General features: G+C 35.9%; 2 protein-coding genes across 2 annotated transcripts; both read left to right on the forward strand.

Annotated features, from left to right (window-relative positions):
• Positions 1–341: 341 nt before the first annotated feature.
• LOC130069547 (adhesion G protein-coupled receptor E3-like) lies at positions 342–8,351 on the forward strand. Its single transcript, XM_056233457.1, has 12 exons — positions 342–350; positions 4,281–4,358; positions 4,484–4,676; positions 5,230–5,346; positions 5,475–5,650; positions 5,743–5,925; positions 6,051–6,257; positions 6,335–6,567; positions 6,772–6,838; positions 6,931–7,022; positions 7,107–7,269; positions 8,178–8,351. The coding sequence occupies exons 1-12, from the start codon at positions 342–344 to the stop codon at positions 8,235–8,237; spliced, it is 1,578 nt and encodes a 525-aa protein (XP_056089432.1). The 3' UTR covers positions 8,238–8,351.
• A 2,555-nt stretch (positions 8,352–10,906) lies between these two features.
• Positions 10,907–16,591, forward strand: LOC130069548 (deleted in malignant brain tumors 1 protein-like). The gene is made up of 10 exons (XM_056233458.1): positions 10,907–11,193; positions 11,353–11,691; positions 11,771–12,079; positions 12,307–12,612; positions 12,827–13,126; positions 13,226–13,534; positions 14,314–14,622; positions 15,051–15,158; positions 16,169–16,431; positions 16,586–16,591. Exons 1-10 carry the CDS (start codon positions 11,127–11,129, stop codon positions 16,589–16,591), a joined length of 2,316 nt encoding a protein of 771 aa, XP_056089433.1. The 5' UTR covers positions 10,907–11,126.
• Positions 16,592–17,584: the final 993 nt, after the last annotated feature.

The following is a 17,584-nucleotide window of genomic DNA, read 5'->3' on the forward strand; positions in this document are numbered from 1 at the left end:
CAGTCAAGAAATTAAGTGATCAATTAAGTGATTAATTAAGTGATTGTTGAACATTAGTGATGAACACCTGCTGTTAACAAGCAGAATCACTGAAGGAAAGAGAAACACAAGAACTACAACTGACTTCCAACCACAACATTAGATGAAATCAACTGAAGATAAAATATGTTTAAATCACTCAAGATCTCAGCAGAGGAGGATTGAACAACTCCACAAACAGCATTACCAGCTTCACTTATTACTAACCAGTTTGACTTTTATCATGCGTCTACAGAAGTTGTTATTGTGAATGAACAGAGGTTTAGATGAAGATGATTTATTGAGTTTCATTTAAAGACACCATGATAGTGGTCAGTGTTTGCTTTATTTGGGCTCTTGACCCTTGACTTTATAACACCAGTTTTTCCTCTGGCTGCTGTAACTGAGTGTTTATATAACACATTTGTTATGGCACAAAGCCAAAAGAAAATGAGCATGTGGTTGTTTTTTGATGAGGATTTATGGAATGATGAATCATCATTTGGTGTCTTGATTCTCTGATCTTTTCTAGAGAATAATCTCTGATTAAACAGGTGATATATAACTTGTATTATTCATTATAAAAGAACTGTGATTCTGCTGTAAGGCCCATTGTTGTTACAGTCAGATTTTAAAAACCTCTATGGTATCATGCTGACTTACACAGACAACAAGAATCACTATATGAATCTTAACAATGGTGACCATTAAAAAAAACGATTCATGCTGCAATGCATGCTGGGAGTCATTGATAAAGTTTGTATTATGGTAGTACCCAGCATGCATTGCAGTATGAATCGTTTTTTAATGGTCACCATTGGTGAGATTCATATGTTGGTTCTTGATATCTGTGTTAGTTTTGGTAATGAATTACATTTTCTGTAAAATCCTTCATACTATCTGATTGTCATAACATTGCTAGTTCTTATGTTGTAGAATCTAGTTTCGAATACAACTAATAATATAATCAGAGATTAGACTCTGAATGAGATCAGTGATTCAAGTCATTAAGTGATGATTGTCATCATCAAACTTTGACCATCATCACCCGATCATACTTATCCTTGAATTGTGTGCCATAACAAATGTTTCATAAACGCTCAATTACAGCAGCCAAAGACAAACTTGTACTCAAACGTCAAGGGTCAAGAGACCAACTAAAGCAAACGCTGATCTCCATCATGGTGACCTTAAACCTTGTATTTCTTGTGTTTCTCTTTCCGTCAGTGATTCTGCTTGTTAACAGCAGGTGTTCATCACTAATGATCAATCATCACTTAATTGATGATTAATTAACTTAAAGGGATAGTTCATTTTGAAATTAATTTTTGATATGTTTTAGCTTACCTCAAGGGCATCCAAGATGTAGGTGTCTTTGTTTCCGCAGTAGTTTCAATTTTGATATTTTTAGGTCAAACCGTTCTTGTTTGTCAGTCATATAATGCAGGTCTATGGTCACCACCTCTAAGAGCATGCACAGAGAAGTCCAAATTAAACATGATTTAATGACTCGTAAATGTTAGTACACATTGATGGCCTAAGACACGAAACGAGCCGTTTGTGTGAGAAAACAAACAGTATTTATATCGTTTTTACCTCTTGTAACGCACAGACCGAAGCGCCCGCGCCCTCAGATCACTTGGACGTGGCTGTGGTTACAAGAGGTAAAAACGATTTAAATACTGTTCATTTTCTCACACAAACCACTCGTTTCGTGTCTTAGGCCATCAATGTGTACTTACATTTACGAGTCATTAAATCGTGTTTAATTTGGACTTCTCTGTGCATGCTCTTTGAGGTGGTGGAAACAAAGACACCTACATCTTGGATGCCCTTGAGGTAAGCTAAAACATATTTTTTTTAAAAATTCAAAGTGAACTATCCCTTTAACTATACAATTATTATTCAATTATCATTCTGGGATCTAGAAATGTTCTATAACTCATTCAGTTTGAGTTCTGTTTCAGTCATTCAAGCCACTTCAAGTTTAAGTGTTATTTGAGTGCAGTGAACTCAATTTAATTGAGTAAATATTACTGTTAGGTTTTACAATGCACTCATGGCCACATTAGTTATCATTTTTGTTGAAAGAACTCATCTGCATTTATCAAGCTACTTAACGTAATGGGGTTCAAACATGAAGGACTGGAACTGGCTTTTGAATTTTGTCAGAATAATTTGGTGCCCAAGCAGTAGATTTGTCAGCGCCCTACTGACTCAGGAATTTTTATGAGTTAACAGTGGCCATTATTTCATATGTGCTGGAAAATATATTTACATGTGCCCTTTGTATGCTTCAGTATTATTTGTTTGGTTGTTGATTCATTGTTATTCATCGGTCATTATTTTTTCAGCTGTTACTAACATCAGCAGCACCGGTACAACAGTCAGACCAGGGACAACCTCTGCTGGTAATGTAGTCTGATCCCACTGGCTCATCCACTGCCAACCACACTCATGGCCGCATTAGTTTATTTTTAAGCGTTACTTTTTTCATTCTGATTGCTACTAATCTATACTGTGTTTAAAGGGTTAGTTCGCCCATTTAAGACATGAAGTTGTATGCAATCCTTACCAGCACTATAGTGCATACACACTGACCCACTCTGTTGTCACCTCGCTGGTCAGAGTTCTGGCCGCTGGAAGTTTTTCAATAAAGTACTCCCGGTTATTTTCCGGGGCCACAAAACTGTGCGTTTTTACGTGAAAAAATGATTTGCGTTTCAAAGCTTGATTAATTTACCACACAAAAAACACGCCGGTCAAAATTCATACCTCAGTTTTAATCGGCACTATTTTCTATCCATTTCTATCAATCCGCGCTGCTGTCAACGTCAAACAGCACAACAGAGTGGGTCAGTGTGTATGCACTATAGTGCTGGTAAGGATTGCATACAACTTCATGTCTTAAATGGGCGAACTAACCCTTTAAAGATGCTATATAAGCATATTTATGTATTAAGCGTTTTGTTTGTTCCCAATGTGTGAACAGCTTGTAACAAAACTTTAACAACGAGACCTCCCCAACTTTCTAGTTTGTCAAATAAAAAAATGAAAGCATGTAGACTCATTTTTTTGTGAAGGACGTTTCACCAGGGAAAATGAAAAGGATGTGACGTTTATGGCCGCTCGAGAGCCTCTTTTCCCTTCTATGACATGAAACTAATGCTTATGCAGTGTTTAATATAATGCAGAAAGAGCCATTATGTACAGTAAGTGTAATGTCAATGAGCTATGCAAAGAAAAAGGATTAATTCAAACTATAGTCTAACAGCCAGATATAGCCTATAATCTCAAATATACTTTAAAATCAAACTATCATAAGAGTGTAATTTTGATTACCTCTGTCATAATTTTATTTATTTATTTATTCGGGACAGTGCACATTAATGAACAATCTTACACTCCTGTAAAGACTGTAAATGAGCCAAGATTGGAGCATAAATACTAATTTTCATCTGTAGTCCTGAGGCAGGAAGACAACAACACAAAAGGATAATATGACAATATACAACACAAAAGGATAATATGACAATATACAACACAAAAGGATAATATGACAATATACAGTATCAGTCAAGAAACACATTGACACACATTCAAACAAATTACATTACATCAATAAAATGTCAAAATCAATAAATTGAATCAAACTGAATCATGATTGATTCATCATCAATAAAAAATCATGATGCCGATGATTCGCAGAGATTGTGCAAACATCTCCACATCGCTATGATCAGATGCTTTCTCAACTGCTGTTTTCAATTAACGGCCACCGGTGTCGCTAATAACAAGGGTTTCATTCTACATAGCCCCATTGAATTCTTGCTGACATGTAGTTGCTTTATGGGCCACTTCCTAATGAAGCAACATCATAACAATCTGTAAGTAAGAGAGAAAACGCTGACTTCCACACGTATACTGTGGTCTTAACAGAATGTTCAAAATAAATAAAACATGGTACAAATGGATATGAGAACTTTCTGATATTGGTTATTTTTCCATAGATTTATCTAACCCTGCTGAATTTTCATTTACAGTTCTGTTTTATTATTGTCTTAATGCTGATTTCTGTCATTGCAGGTTTTAGTATACTGCCATGCGATGTAAGTTGAGTTTCTGCATTGTAGATATATTCAAAATATTTGATTTTCTATTTATTCTGGATGGTTCTGTGCACAAACTACATTTTGCTTGTAAAACATGATTAAAATCACAGAGTCAGTTTTATACAGTTTAAAGCTCAATTGTGATTTCAGGGTCAGACCTCTGGAGGATGTTTCCAAAATCTTCTTGAGCAGATGGAGAACATTACAGCGCAAGGGCAAGTGCTTTCTGTGGCTGTAAGTCTTAAATAGAAAAAAGAATAAAAAAATCAAATATGTGTCGATTGATTGACAGTTATGTCTTATTGACTCTCTTGACATTTATAGTAACTGTATTTATCTGATCAATCAATTAGGCAGTAACCAACTTTTTGACTATGGCCTTCAATGCTTCAGAGAAGATTTTAGAGACATCATCATCATCAGCCAACCAAACTGAACTAGCCTCCTATGGAAACCTCATGTTAAAAACCAGTGAGAAACTCATATCTACATTGGTGCAGCCGACAGACACAAGTGACAATGTCAGTTTTACTCTTGCTGCTGTAGGTGAGTGGAGAAACAATTATTGATGAATCTCAGATTATATATGATATCAGGGACTTCACAGTATATAGAGCAGGGAGCAGTGGCGGGTCACATGGTGGCAGACAGCAACAATGATAAATGCAGCTACAGTAACTATAATTGTACAGAGATATAACTGAGAACAGAAAAAACTGCCGTTATCTTTTGTTTTTGAAGTCAAATGACAGTATTTTGGTGCAAAGTCATCTGTCATATGGTAGAAATGTTCTAAAAAAACACTAATCTTGAAAAATCTTTTTGTTTTGTGAATTTTTGCTGCCTTGAGCATAGAGCAATCAACATTCACAAGACATTTAACAAACACTCAAATGATAAAAACAGAAAGTCAGTGCAGTTTATGGTAATAATCAACAACAGCATTTGATTTTAAGGTCATTTTGGTTCTGAATAGTGAATATTCATTTTATTTATTTGTCATTTGTGCAAATTGAATGATTGAATTGGTCTTTCATTAAAAAAATTGCAAATAAATAAATATAGCCCATAACTGCTTGTATTTTTTTTTTTTAATCAGAGGGACAAGTCTTCATGGTTGGACCAAATGTCACCTTAGATAAAATACCTCAACTTGACACAACAAATTCTTCTGTGGAGATCGATCTCATTGGGATCGCCAGGAACAACAATGAAAGTATTCGAAATATTTTAATTTGATTCAACTTTTAAAAGAATCATAGAAAGAGATGTCATACCTTTTTTTATTTTTTTTTAGTTGTTTTACCAAAGGGTAGCATGTAAGCTTCTGTTTCTGTCACGCAGAATCTGCTTCTGTGGCGTTCTTGAGCTACAACAAATTGGAGAATCTACTGAAGCCCGACTTCTTCAACACACCAAATAACAAAACGATGATGTCCACTGTGATCTTAGTAACTCTTCCCAAAACCACCAAAACTGAACTCACCAAACCAGTCAACTTCACCCTCAAACACATCAGAGTGAGAGACTGAAATGTGTTTTCGTCCAACCCTGACAACATCTAATATTCAGTGTTGTAATATTTTCTGCATGTTCTTTCTTCTTTTTGCAGGAGCTCGACCCCAATGGTTCTCTGTCCTGTGTGTACTGGAATGCCAGTGAATGGGTTGTAGATGGTTGTTCTGTTTTAAAGACCAACAGCAGTTTCACAGTGTGTTCCTGTGTTCATCTGTCGACATTCGCTCTCATCATGCAATCCCCATTAAACCCGCCCTCATCACCAAAAAGAGAACAAGTAAAACCTCCTTCAAAGATTGAAACATTAAACGCACTAGCAGAATTCAAATGCAATCTATAGTAGATGGTCAACATTCAAGAACTGCTCAGATTTGGCACTCATACTCTGCAATGTTTTCTCAGAGCGACTCACTGCTGGAGCGGTTGAATTTGGTGTGTGTGATTGTTGGGCTGGTGTTCTTCGGTTTGGCCCTGTTGACCTTTGCCCTATGTCAGTGGAGTCCTGGAGTGAATAATGTGGCTCGAGTCAACATCTGCATAACTCTACTGTTGGCTCACCTTCTGTTCCTGCTCACACAACAGTTCCTGAGCCTCATACACCCTCAGCAGGTGAGATTGATGAAGGAGCCCAACAGCTCTGCACACCCTCACTGAGAACCATCATAACCGCCTCTCATGCTCTCCAGGTGCTGTGTGATGTGATATCAGGTGTTCTGCACTTCCTCTTTCTCTCTGGCTTTGTGTGGATGTTCATTGAAGCTGTGCTGCTCTTCATCTGCGTGACGAACCTATCACGGATCAGCTCCAAAAAGAGGGAGGTGCTTAGCAATGGATTCCTGTGTGTGATTGGATATACGGTTGCTCTGGTTGTGGTGAGCGTGTCTGTCGGGCTGGTTCCGAAAGGCTACGGCAGCGAACAGTGAGTTGTTGTTGTTGCTATAGTTTATTTTTAAGTTAATTTGTTTTGAATGAAAATAAAGACGCTTGTGACATTTCTGCTATCTGATAAAAATACATTATTACACGAGCTGTAAGAACGTCACAGACGAGATTCAAATCTTAATATTTTAATAGTCAAAACTAAATTCATTCAGTTATTATAATTGTGTTTTCCTCTAAACAGCTGTTGGATTGAAATGGATAAAGGTTTTATCTGGAGTTTTCTGGGTCCAGTTGGTGTCATACTATCAGTAAGCACATTTTTTATTTCACATGATTTTTTTTTTATATTAAAGAGAAAACAAGTTGATTTTTTTTTTTTTTTTACTTTTCTACTTTTCAGATGAACATGATTCTCTTCATCAGCATCATCATCAGACTGAACTCAACTCTCAAAAATCTGAACGCAGAAATTTCACAGATGAAACAAACCAAGTATCAAACATTCAGATTTAACACTTCAGAGAAAATATAAATATATATTCAATAGGGACGCATTAACTTCTTCTTTCTCTGCAGGATTATGGCATTTAAAACACTGGCTCAGTTTGTGGTTCTTGGTTGCTCCTGGATTCTGGGTTTCTTCGTTAATGGCAGTGAAGAGCTGGAGATCCTCTTCCTGATCTTAAACTCCCAGCAGGGAACCTTCATCTTCCTGATCTATTGTGTCCTGAATAATGAGGTCAGACATCACTCAATTTACTATCATATTCCATTTTAAAAAACTGAATATGAACGACTATTACAGTTGCTATTGCTATTCCATTTCCTTTCTGTGGTGGAATGTTCAAATGAGCCAAGAATCTTCAAACTCCAAACAATTACTGTAAAACAGAAATACAGTAGAATGTCTCCAAGCTTGAAAACTATACTTCAAACTTTTAGGCCCGGCTTTCTCAAGCTGTTTTCCATTTTGTCCTCAGTAATGAGTTCAGCCATTGAATCATTCTGCTCCATAGAAGAAAAAAAACATTTCACGTTCTGTCTCCAAAACAGTATACGGAAGAAAAATAAAGCATTAGCAATTACTTCTGAAAATGCAAATCTATTCTCTTAATGGGGTCAATTGATGCTTTTTAATGTTTTCCTTTTCTTTTGTGCATGTATACGATCTGCAAAGTTACAAAGCTCATAGTATCCCAAAAAACAGATTTATTCTATCTAACAGAGAACTCGAAACCTGCCTAAAACACCTCGATCGAAGTCCAGATATTACTTCCTCAAACGTCTACGTCACAATGTGAAACATTAGCATAATGCCTGGCCAAAAGCAAACGCAAAGAAAGAAGGGGATGCTTTTGTGAATTGTAGTGTTGTCATCATGTCGTGGTGTGTTTGGATGCAAAGGCAAAACCAAAACCGCTTTGTTTGGCCTTACGTAAACTGAGATTTTTATAAACAAATTCCATTTTGGTTCATGAGTTCATTCATGTCATACTACTGTAGCAGTAAGCACATTTCTTATTTCTCATGATCTTAATTTACATTAAGTGAACTAGGTGCTTAATTATTATTTTTCTACTTTACAGTTAAACATGGTTAGCTGGTTAAATTGATCTCATAATGAACTCTCATCTCATTCTTGCCCAGGTCAGGCAGCAGTACAGAAAGTGCTTCGGACGTCTTTGCTGTGGACTCACACAACACTGAGGACTACAGCATCATGTTCAGGAGATAAAAAGCCTATTTTTACAGATTCCGCAAAATAAACAACTATCATTATTTGCAGCTAAATATAATAAATAAATATAAGGCAAAAAGTATGTATTTTATTGCTTCAATATTTTAATTGCTTTTTATCACCAATCAGTTATGGCGGTATTGTAAAGGTTTGAGGCTAATGGATAAGACTTCAGGAGGCAATGTTGGTCAGACATGAGCTAAAGAAGTGTCACGGGTAGTTGAAGGTAAACAGATGAAGAGGGGGTTTCCAACGCAAAGCTTTATACAATAGTCCAAATGACAGGCGAACAGGATGCAACACACACACACACACACAGAATGATGGTGAAGGAGAAACTTTAGTAAATACAAACAAGGTAATTAAATTAAATGAAAAAAATGCATCTCTTGTTGATTTTTTCTAATGATTTCTTTGACATCTCTTCTCATCTACTTTTGATTTGCGAATTTTGGATAACACCCCCACCCCACTTCTACTAGCTTTGGACGTAATGCCTTCTGATCATAATACAAAATGAATCCTGAAACTTACGTCTCTGATCCCAACCTCCACCTTTAAGCAGAACCTCCAAAACAACATAGTTGACTTTTGTCCCTGCTGACAATCCTGAACCAAATTTATATGCACATACTTAAGCACTTTATTCGTTTTTTTGTTCTTCTTCTTTTTTTTCTTCCTTTGCTGTCTACCTCTCTTATTTTAATTGCTTGTTCTATGTGTCATGTATGACTATGTACAGTTGTACAGTATGTTTCTATTTATTTCTGTAGCCTCTTGGCCGGGTCATGTTTGTAAATGAGAAGTGGTCTCAAACAGTTTACCTGGATAAATAAAGGTAAAAAAATCAAAAAAAGAAAGTTATTTGTTTATTTTCCACGTTTGGTTAGCCGGATCTGTGCAATTAATGACTACATAATCATGTGCCATTCCAATTATTTGTCACAAAGCTGCAGATGGAATATTATGATATTACAGTTTAAATTATGGCAGTATTAAATTATATTTAATTCAAATTTACATTACTTCTTATTTATTCTTACGGAGCCTGATTGACTTAGTTTACCCCCATACGTTAATTAATGCATTAACTATCAAATATGTACTAACATGTTTAAGGCTGCTGTTATTCATGCATGAATCATTATGACTCCTGTCGTAGTTAAGGATAACTCTTCATTGGTTCATGATTAATTCATATCTTCACTAATCATGAGTTCATGTTGAAGTAACTATTAATTCAGGTATTAGTACATGATTATTCATGCCCTGTTATTGTAAAGTGTTACCGTGAATTATATTTGTTATTTGTTCAAATGAGTACAAGTAAATCTAACAAAATAACCGGTTCATTTGATTTATGGAGTGGATATTTAATTCAGTGCTCATTTCCTAATGCATCATCGATACACAACAATATTGTATTTAAGACCATTAACAAACATCTATAAATTATAAAGCAACTCATTCTCCCCTTGACAACATACACTTCTCTTTTGTGCACACAGTTGATTGACAACTGCATTCTACAACCAATTAAAATTCTAAAAAATTCAGGAGGTGACATCATCACATTTACATTTAATCTGTAAAATGTTTTACTTTAGAAGTGAATAATTTTCCCAATACTGCTGTATGGTAATGACTTTCCAAAGTAAAAAAAAACTTCCATAGACACACAGGCTCATTGTTTGATCTTATCTTCTAAACAAAATAGGCCATACATCATGCAAACTGCTGTATCTTGGTATTATGTGGTAAACCACATGTTAGTAGGTAAAATTTTGTTTAACAAATATATTTGTTTTTTTAAATCAGCTGATAAAACATATCCATGTCTACAGCACTTTTCAAAAAGACCGGCTCAGTCGAAGATGAAGAAGAGAACCATTTAGCAGGTAATAGTAATATCAAATTTTATATGTTTGTAAATTTAATTACTTGTTTTTTTTTATTTTGTGATATATTTTATATAGCTGGCTATGCTTATATATAGATGATAGATTAGAGGGGTTATTGTTAAAATGTGTCTATACTTTGGACAATATACACAGTGTACTGTAATGTATATTCGATTACAATATGACAATACAATTAGAAATACTCAATTAGACAATTGTCTCATAAATATTTAGAATAAACAGCAATTTAAAATGTTGTAGAATTTTTTTTCTGTAACATTCACTTCTTATCACATAGTTAAAGGATAGATGAAAATAAAGAACCTTTATTTTTAAGAGTGTAAGCGATAGATTACTATAACATTTTCATTTGTGGATTTTGTGTCATGTTTTCTGATATTCAGCATTATCTGATTATCTCATTATTGATACAGGATAAAATCAGGTTACATTTTATTTCGATGGTCCATTTAAGACATTCTACAAACTAAGTAACGTTGCAACTATGTCATGAGTATAAGTAGATTGTGGTAGACTGTTAGGGATATTGTGTTAGGTTTCTGGTTAGTAGAATAAGTTAACACGTTGTAAAGATACTTATATTCAGTAGAATGTCTGTTGGTGACCATCAAAACAAAGTGTTAGCATATATTAAGCAGACAATCTACTAATACTCTAATGACTGCTTGACATGTAGTTTCAAAGTTACTTAGTAGAATGTATAAAGTGGACCATCGATATAAAGTATAACCTCATCATGTTACATATTTACATGTATGTCTGTTTGAATGAACCACACATATTATGCTCATAATTTGCATTCAGTTGCTTGTCTATACAGTGTAAAATGTGTATTAAAATGCTATAGATTAAATACAGTAGATTGATATTCTTATTAATTGAGAAAGCAGTTTAGAAAATAAGACAAAGCAATTAAAGTTTTGTGTGAGGATTAACATGAATATCATGTCTATTATATTTCTAGACGCTATGCTGTGGTTTATGCAATTCTTTCTGCTTCTGGGTAAGAGAATTCATGATACACACTGAAACAATTCTTGGTCAATGGTACATTTTTAGCACAGTGAAAGCTTAAATTTCTCAGAACTATGAATTATAGTTTTTTTTTTAACTATTTAATAGCCTATTGAAAAAATAATAATTTGGATCTTTGACTCTATAGCATGTATTGGTTATACAATTGCCACTACAGATGAAATCAGACTGGTGAATGGCAGTGACTCCTGTTCTGGACGAGTGGAGGTTCTCTACAACGGTCAGTGGGGAACAGTGTGTGATGATGGCTGGGATCTGTCAGATGCTGCAGTGGTGTGTAGAGAGATGGGCTGTGGGGATGCTAGAGAGGCAAAGAGGGCTGCTTATTTTGGACATGGATCAGGACAGATATGGATGGATGATGTAAACTGCGCTGGCACTGAGTCCTCACTAAAGAACTGTAGGACAAGTGGATGGGAAAGACACAACTGTGGACATCATGAAGACGCTGGAGTCATCTGTGAAGGTGGATGAAAGCTACGCAAATATTACATTTACTGAATAAAGATAAACATTTCTGATCCCTTTACTCTTTTTTATGTTAGCCTTTATTAGGTTGGTAAATGGCAGTGACTCCTGTTCTGGACGAGTGGAGGTTCTCTATAATGGAACATGGGGAACAGTGTGTGATGATGGCTGGGGTCTGTCAGATGCTGCAGTGGTGTGTAGAGAGATGGGCTGTGGGAATGTGATAGAGGCAAAGAGTGTTGCTTATTTTGGACAAGGATCAGGACAGATATGGATGGATGATGTAAACTGCACTGGCACTGAGTCCTCACTAAAGAACTGTACGACAAGTGGATGGGGAAGACACAACTGTGGACATCATGAAGATGCTGGAGTCATTTGCAACTGTGAGTTAAAAACATTTATAGTTGAAGGCAGCACAAATTTAATATTGTACATTTTCTTTGTTTAAGAAATGACCCAAGAGAGTTAAATAGAAGAAATCCTGAATTAAAGGTCTTTTTCTTTCGAATGCCATAAGTCATTGCTCTTTTTCAATTAAAAGAATGCAAACAAATATGTGCGGAAAAACAAAAATTTACTTGTGTCTTTATATTATTTGTGTGTATAATAGCTGTAAGGTTGGTAATGGGTGACAACTCTTGTTCTGGACGAGTGGAGGTTCTCTATAATGGAACATGGGGAACAGTGTGTGATGATGGCTGGGGTCTGTCAGATGCTGCAGTGGTGTGTAGAGAGATGGGCTGTGGGAATGTGATAGAGGCAAAGAGTGTTGCTTATTTTGGACAAGGATCAGGACAGATATGGATGGATGATGTAAACTGCACTGGCACTGAGTCCTCACTAAAGAACTGTACGGCAAGAGGATGGGGAATACACGACTGTGGACATCATGAAGATGCTGGAGTCATGTGCACTGGTGAGTCAAAAACAATCACTGAACTTAAGTGTACAGTTTTTATAGTTTTAATATTGTTCGTTTTACTTTTAAAGGAATGACCCTAAAGAGATACACAGAACCAGTCTTGTTCTTCCAAACACTATGTGTGATTGTTCTTTTTCAAATAAGATAATATTAAGGCAAATATTCACAAAAAAATTAATTTGTGTCTTTATATTATTTGTATGGATAGTATCTGTCAGGTTGGTGAATGGAGACAACTCCTGTTCTGGACGAGTGGAGGTTCTCTATAATGGAACATGGGGAACAGTGTGTGATGATGGCTGGGATCTGTCAGATGCTGCAGTGGTGTGTAGAGAGATGGGCTGTGGGAGTGTTGCAGGTGCAAGTCATGCTTATTTTGGCCAGGGATCAGGGCCGATGTGGTTGAATAATGTACAATGTATTGGGAGTGAATCTACTTTAAAAAGATGCAGATCAAATGCAAGTGCCTCCTGCAGTAATTATAAAGGTGCTGGAGTCATCTGTCAACGTGAGTCATTAAACTTTAAACAATGATTTTAATATGACATTGTCTAATCAACCCATCTTAATAAACATAAAAATACATTTATTTTCTGCATTGCTTTAGCTCCTGTCTTATTGAAAAATGGCAGTGACTCTTGTTCTGGAAGAGTGGAGGTGCGCCACAATGGAATATGGGGAACAGTGTGTGATGATGGCTGGGATCTGTCAGATGCTGCAGTGGTGTGTAGAGAGATGGGCTGTGGGAATGTGATAGAGGCAAAGAGTGGAGCTTATTTCGGACAAGGATCAGGGCATGTGTGGATGAATAAAGTGAGATGTAATGGAACAGAGTCTACACTGAAGGACTGTGTATTAAGTGGAAGAGTTCAACAGAACTGCAGCCATGAAAAAGATGCTGGTGTTATCTGTGGAGGTAAGTGAAAAATACTGTCTTATAATATCTTCTGACTAATATAATACTTTAATAACACTGCTGCATCTCTAACAGTTGATATTAATGACATACAAACAAATGAATAAAAACAAAATCATGTCTGTCTTATTAAGGCACATACACACGAAGAACGATAACTATAATGATAACTACAGATCGATAACATTCTGTTTACTATAAGCGATTGCTGCAGTGCTCTTTAAAGTTAGCATGAAACGGAAGTTGCGATTTCTTCCATATTGTGATGTATATCCGAGTGAAACGACTTTTCAAACAAAAAAAAATTACTTGATTTTGTCCATGGGGAATTGATTGGATGATTAGATGTTTAGGGTTATGGATGCTATTGGTCGATCTCATGTGAGTACAGGTTGCCCCGCCCTCACGCCAGTAAACATGTCATTAGAGAAGAGAAAATGTCTCTTGATGTTTCTGCAAGAGGGAGGAGAAGTTATTTTGATTAAAGATTACGAGGCCACATGAATAAATAAATAAATGCATGGATAAATCATTTCTAATAAATACTGCAATGTTCATTAAAAAATAAGAAATGTCGATTTTTATTCAAGGTGACTTAAAGCAGGATTCATTCTGATTGGCTTTTCTGAGAGTGATTCCAACAATAGTGTTTCTCTGTGCCGTTATTGTTATAGTTGCGGTGTGGACTCTGCTATTCTTTTATATTTAGAATGATATTCAGGATCGTCCTATGATGTGTGAATAAGACTAACCCTGTTTCTGACTTGTTTGTTTGTTAGCCAAAATTCAATTGCAGAATGGTTCCAGCTCCTGTTCTGGACGAGTGGAGGTTCTCCATAATGGAACATGGGGAACAGTGTGTGATGATGGATGGGATGACAGAGATGCTGCAGTGGTGTGTAGAGAGATGGGATGTGGGGATGCGATTGAGGCAAAAAAAGGTGCTTTTTTTGGGAACGGCTCAGGACCAATATGGATGAATAATGTAAATTGTTATGGGGATGAGCTTACTCTAAAGAGATGTAGATCACATGGATGGGACATACAGAACTGTAATCATCATAAAGATGCTGGTGTCATCTGCCAAAGTGAGTCAAAAACATGAATAAAAATTAGGCCATTTATGCCAGGTTCAGACTACACGATGTCGTCCGATTTTGGCAGCCCGAGGGTGTCGTGGTAATTCGTAAACGACAATGGTCATCTATACTCATGGAGTGATCGTTTTAGAGGCACTGGAATTAGCATTAAGCTAACATGATGCTTCGGTGGCTATTTCCGCATTCTCGATGACATCACACACATCGTTAAAGATGGCGAGCGATGATTGGTCTGGAAGCAACGTGTAGTTTGACATGTTTTTGTCTACGACACAGCAAGAATTTAGGAGTCAAAATTGCAGAATCTATTGTGTACTGTAGTCTGAACCAGGCATTGCACTGTACCATCCAGAACATTACTAGTCCTTGTTTAAAAATCAAACTAATGTAACATTAATCATTATTGTCTTTGAAAGATGACAATTTATCTTCAACAACTGCAAAAACAAGCTCAACAACAGAAGTGAAGTCTGCAGCTGCTGTTTCTACCACCAGTTCTCTAAGAAACAACTCTTCCGTCTCTTGTACGTGAAAATTTACCTATTTTGAACAATGTGCAAACCTTTCAACATTTTTCCAGCGATTTTTAAACATCTTGCAACGTGTTTTACCATATTTGAGACATGTGTTAAACTTAGCAGTTACTATAGAACAAACACAGCTTGACTTTAACACCCACCAACCCGGCAAATGCGGTGGCGTATAACGCAGTCACTTCTACAAGCCACTTTGGTGGGTTGAATTTATAATATGTAAATTTTTCAATTGTAATTTGTAGTCTTTTAAAAAGGCATAATAAACTAAGTGCAATGTAGTGTTGTCAAAAATATAGATTTTTCGATACATAATCGATACTGAAATATCTGAAATGCTTCCTTTTCCGCAGAATAGATATACAATACCAGCTGAGATTTATTGCTCTCTCATCTCTCCACACACAAACCCGCCTCCCCTCACTCACTCGTTTAATTTTCTCCTGATGAAAATTGTTGGTGTTACAGGGCTTGAATTTCTGCACATAATTTTACTCACACCTAAAGTGCGTGCACATAAAGCGGCCTCTCAGTAAACTGGGTTCTTTTTCACTGTTTATTGGTCTTAAACAGTCAAATACACACAAAATAATGTCAAAATGCTGGATTCGTGCAGCAGGTCTTAAAGTGACAGCACCTACTGCCAAATTATGAGATAATATTAAAAAATATCTATGGCAGTTTTCCACATGGTATATCAATGTCAAAATTGTGGCCAGTGACAATGCTGAGTGGCTCGAAATTTTGGAAAACCATTTGCCACAGTGGCTGGTGGACAAAAAAGTGAATGTCAAGCCCGTGAAACAAATATATTAAATAATTAGCAAAGAACAAAATATTAATATTTCCTTATTAATATATCATAATAAAATGACAGAGATTCAGTTTCATGTCTATTTCAGATCACTTTACCTATATAAACGAGTCAAAAAGCTGGATTGACGCACTAGGATACTGCAGAATTCACCACCAGACTTTGGTGCACATTTTAAATGCCACAGCACAAGAGTACATCACACAGATGCTGCAGGGTAAAGGAATCCCCAATGGAGTGTGGATCGGGCTTGAACGGAGTATGCTCTTTACTTGTTCGCACTGGCTGTGGACCGCTGGGCCATATGTGGACTATGCATCATGGCATCAAACATTTCCAGTGGACCTAGGGAGCAGGTTTTGTGGAAAACTTCTTAGGGACGATTCCAAAGAGAACATGATTGGATGGGTGGATGCTTGCTGCCATGAGCAACTTACTTTTATTTGTCAGGTCAGTATGTTATTGGCTTTTTCACTGCAACCGTGCTTTTGATCATACATAGCTGTGTGTACGGTTTTCATATTTTATGTTTTGTCCATCTTTAACTGAATGCTCAATACAGGTTAAATTCTACAAATAAGCCTCTTTTGTCATGTCTCATCAGGGATGAAACACTAGGCGGAGCTGTTTCCAAGTTTGGAGTCGTTTGCTGATGATCACAGAAATTGATTCATGATGCTTTGATAAGCAAATTTTGTTTTGATTTTAAACAAGTTATATTAATATGCAGCCCTGTTTGGTGGTGTGGACTTGCATTTGCATTACAAAATAATACATTTCTCTGTTTGTATTATCTCTTAAATCTTTAATAATTCATGCAATGATTTTTAAACCTTTCTGCATGGCTGATGGAAAGCTGCCTAAATATATATTCTACGTGAAAATGTGAATCTTCTTTCTTTGTTTTGTCATAGTTTATACAGTTTATGATCTATATGGCTAATGAACTTTATTAAAGTAAAAGTTAGTTCTGTGTGCCCATAAGTTTATTATTTGAGATTCTTGTGCTTATTTCTTTCAAAGGTTTTTCATTCATGTGTTTTCTTTTCCCATTTAAATGTATTTAATTGCAGTAAGATTTTAGTGTCATGCATAATTCATTACTATTTAAATAATGTTTTTGAAATGTTTCTCTAAAGATTCTCTAAAGATGGTACTATTAACTGGTAACAAATTATGCATTTGCGGTTTTAATAAATTTGCATTATGAATATTTTCATACAATTGTAAAAGTTTATATTGAGATGAAATGAAATCTAATAAACCTTTATTTCAAAATAAATCTTGAGCAGTTTTAATTTTGTATGTAAATAGCATAATTTGGTTAAGATGATATATTTTGTAGAAGTAAAAGATTATTTTAAGATCTGTCGTAGGCATATACAGTTGTTATTTTGTATTATTATTATAATTAATAATAATAATAGGCTAATTATAATAGCCTATGTTTTTTTTTATGACAAAAATGGTTTCCCCCATCTCTCTCTCTCTCTCTCTCTCTCTCTCTCTCTCTCTCTCTCTCTCTCTCTCTCTCTCTCTCTCTCTCTCTCTCTCTCTCTCTCTCTCTCTCTCTCTCACACACACACACACACGCATCACAGAC

This window comes from Rhinichthys klamathensis, unplaced genomic scaffold (genome assembly GCF_029890125.1).
Source record: "Rhinichthys klamathensis goyatoka isolate OS25496 unplaced genomic scaffold, OSU_Roscu_1.1 h1tg000370l_1, whole genome shotgun sequence".
NCBI lineage: Eukaryota > Metazoa > Chordata > Actinopteri > Cypriniformes > Leuciscidae > Rhinichthys > Rhinichthys klamathensis.

What these genes read in the sequence shown, in the direction of transcription:
- LOC130069548 (XM_056233458.1), top strand. Translation starts at nt 11,127, where the DNA reads ATGAATATCATGTCTATTATATTTCTAGACGCTATGCTGTGGTTTATG. An exon ending in TGCTGGAGTCATTTGCAACT is followed by an intron (nt 12,080 to 12,306) that starts GTGAGTTAAAAA and finishes TGTGTATAATAG; the next exon opens with CTGTAAGGTTGGTAATGGGT. An exon ending in TGCTGGAGTCATGTGCACTG is followed by an intron (nt 12,613 to 12,826) that starts GTGAGTCAAAAA and finishes TTGTATGGATAG; the next exon opens with TATCTGTCAGGTTGGTGAAT.
- LOC130069547 (XM_056233457.1), top strand. An exon ending in CATCACCAAAAAGAGAACAA is followed by an intron (nt 5,926 to 6,050) that starts GTAAAACCTCCT and finishes ATGTTTTCTCAG; the next exon opens with AGCGACTCACTGCTGGAGCG. An exon ending in ATTGTGTCCTGAATAATGAG is followed by an intron (nt 7,270 to 8,177) that starts GTCAGACATCAC and finishes ATTCTTGCCCAG; the next exon opens with GTCAGGCAGCAGTACAGAAA.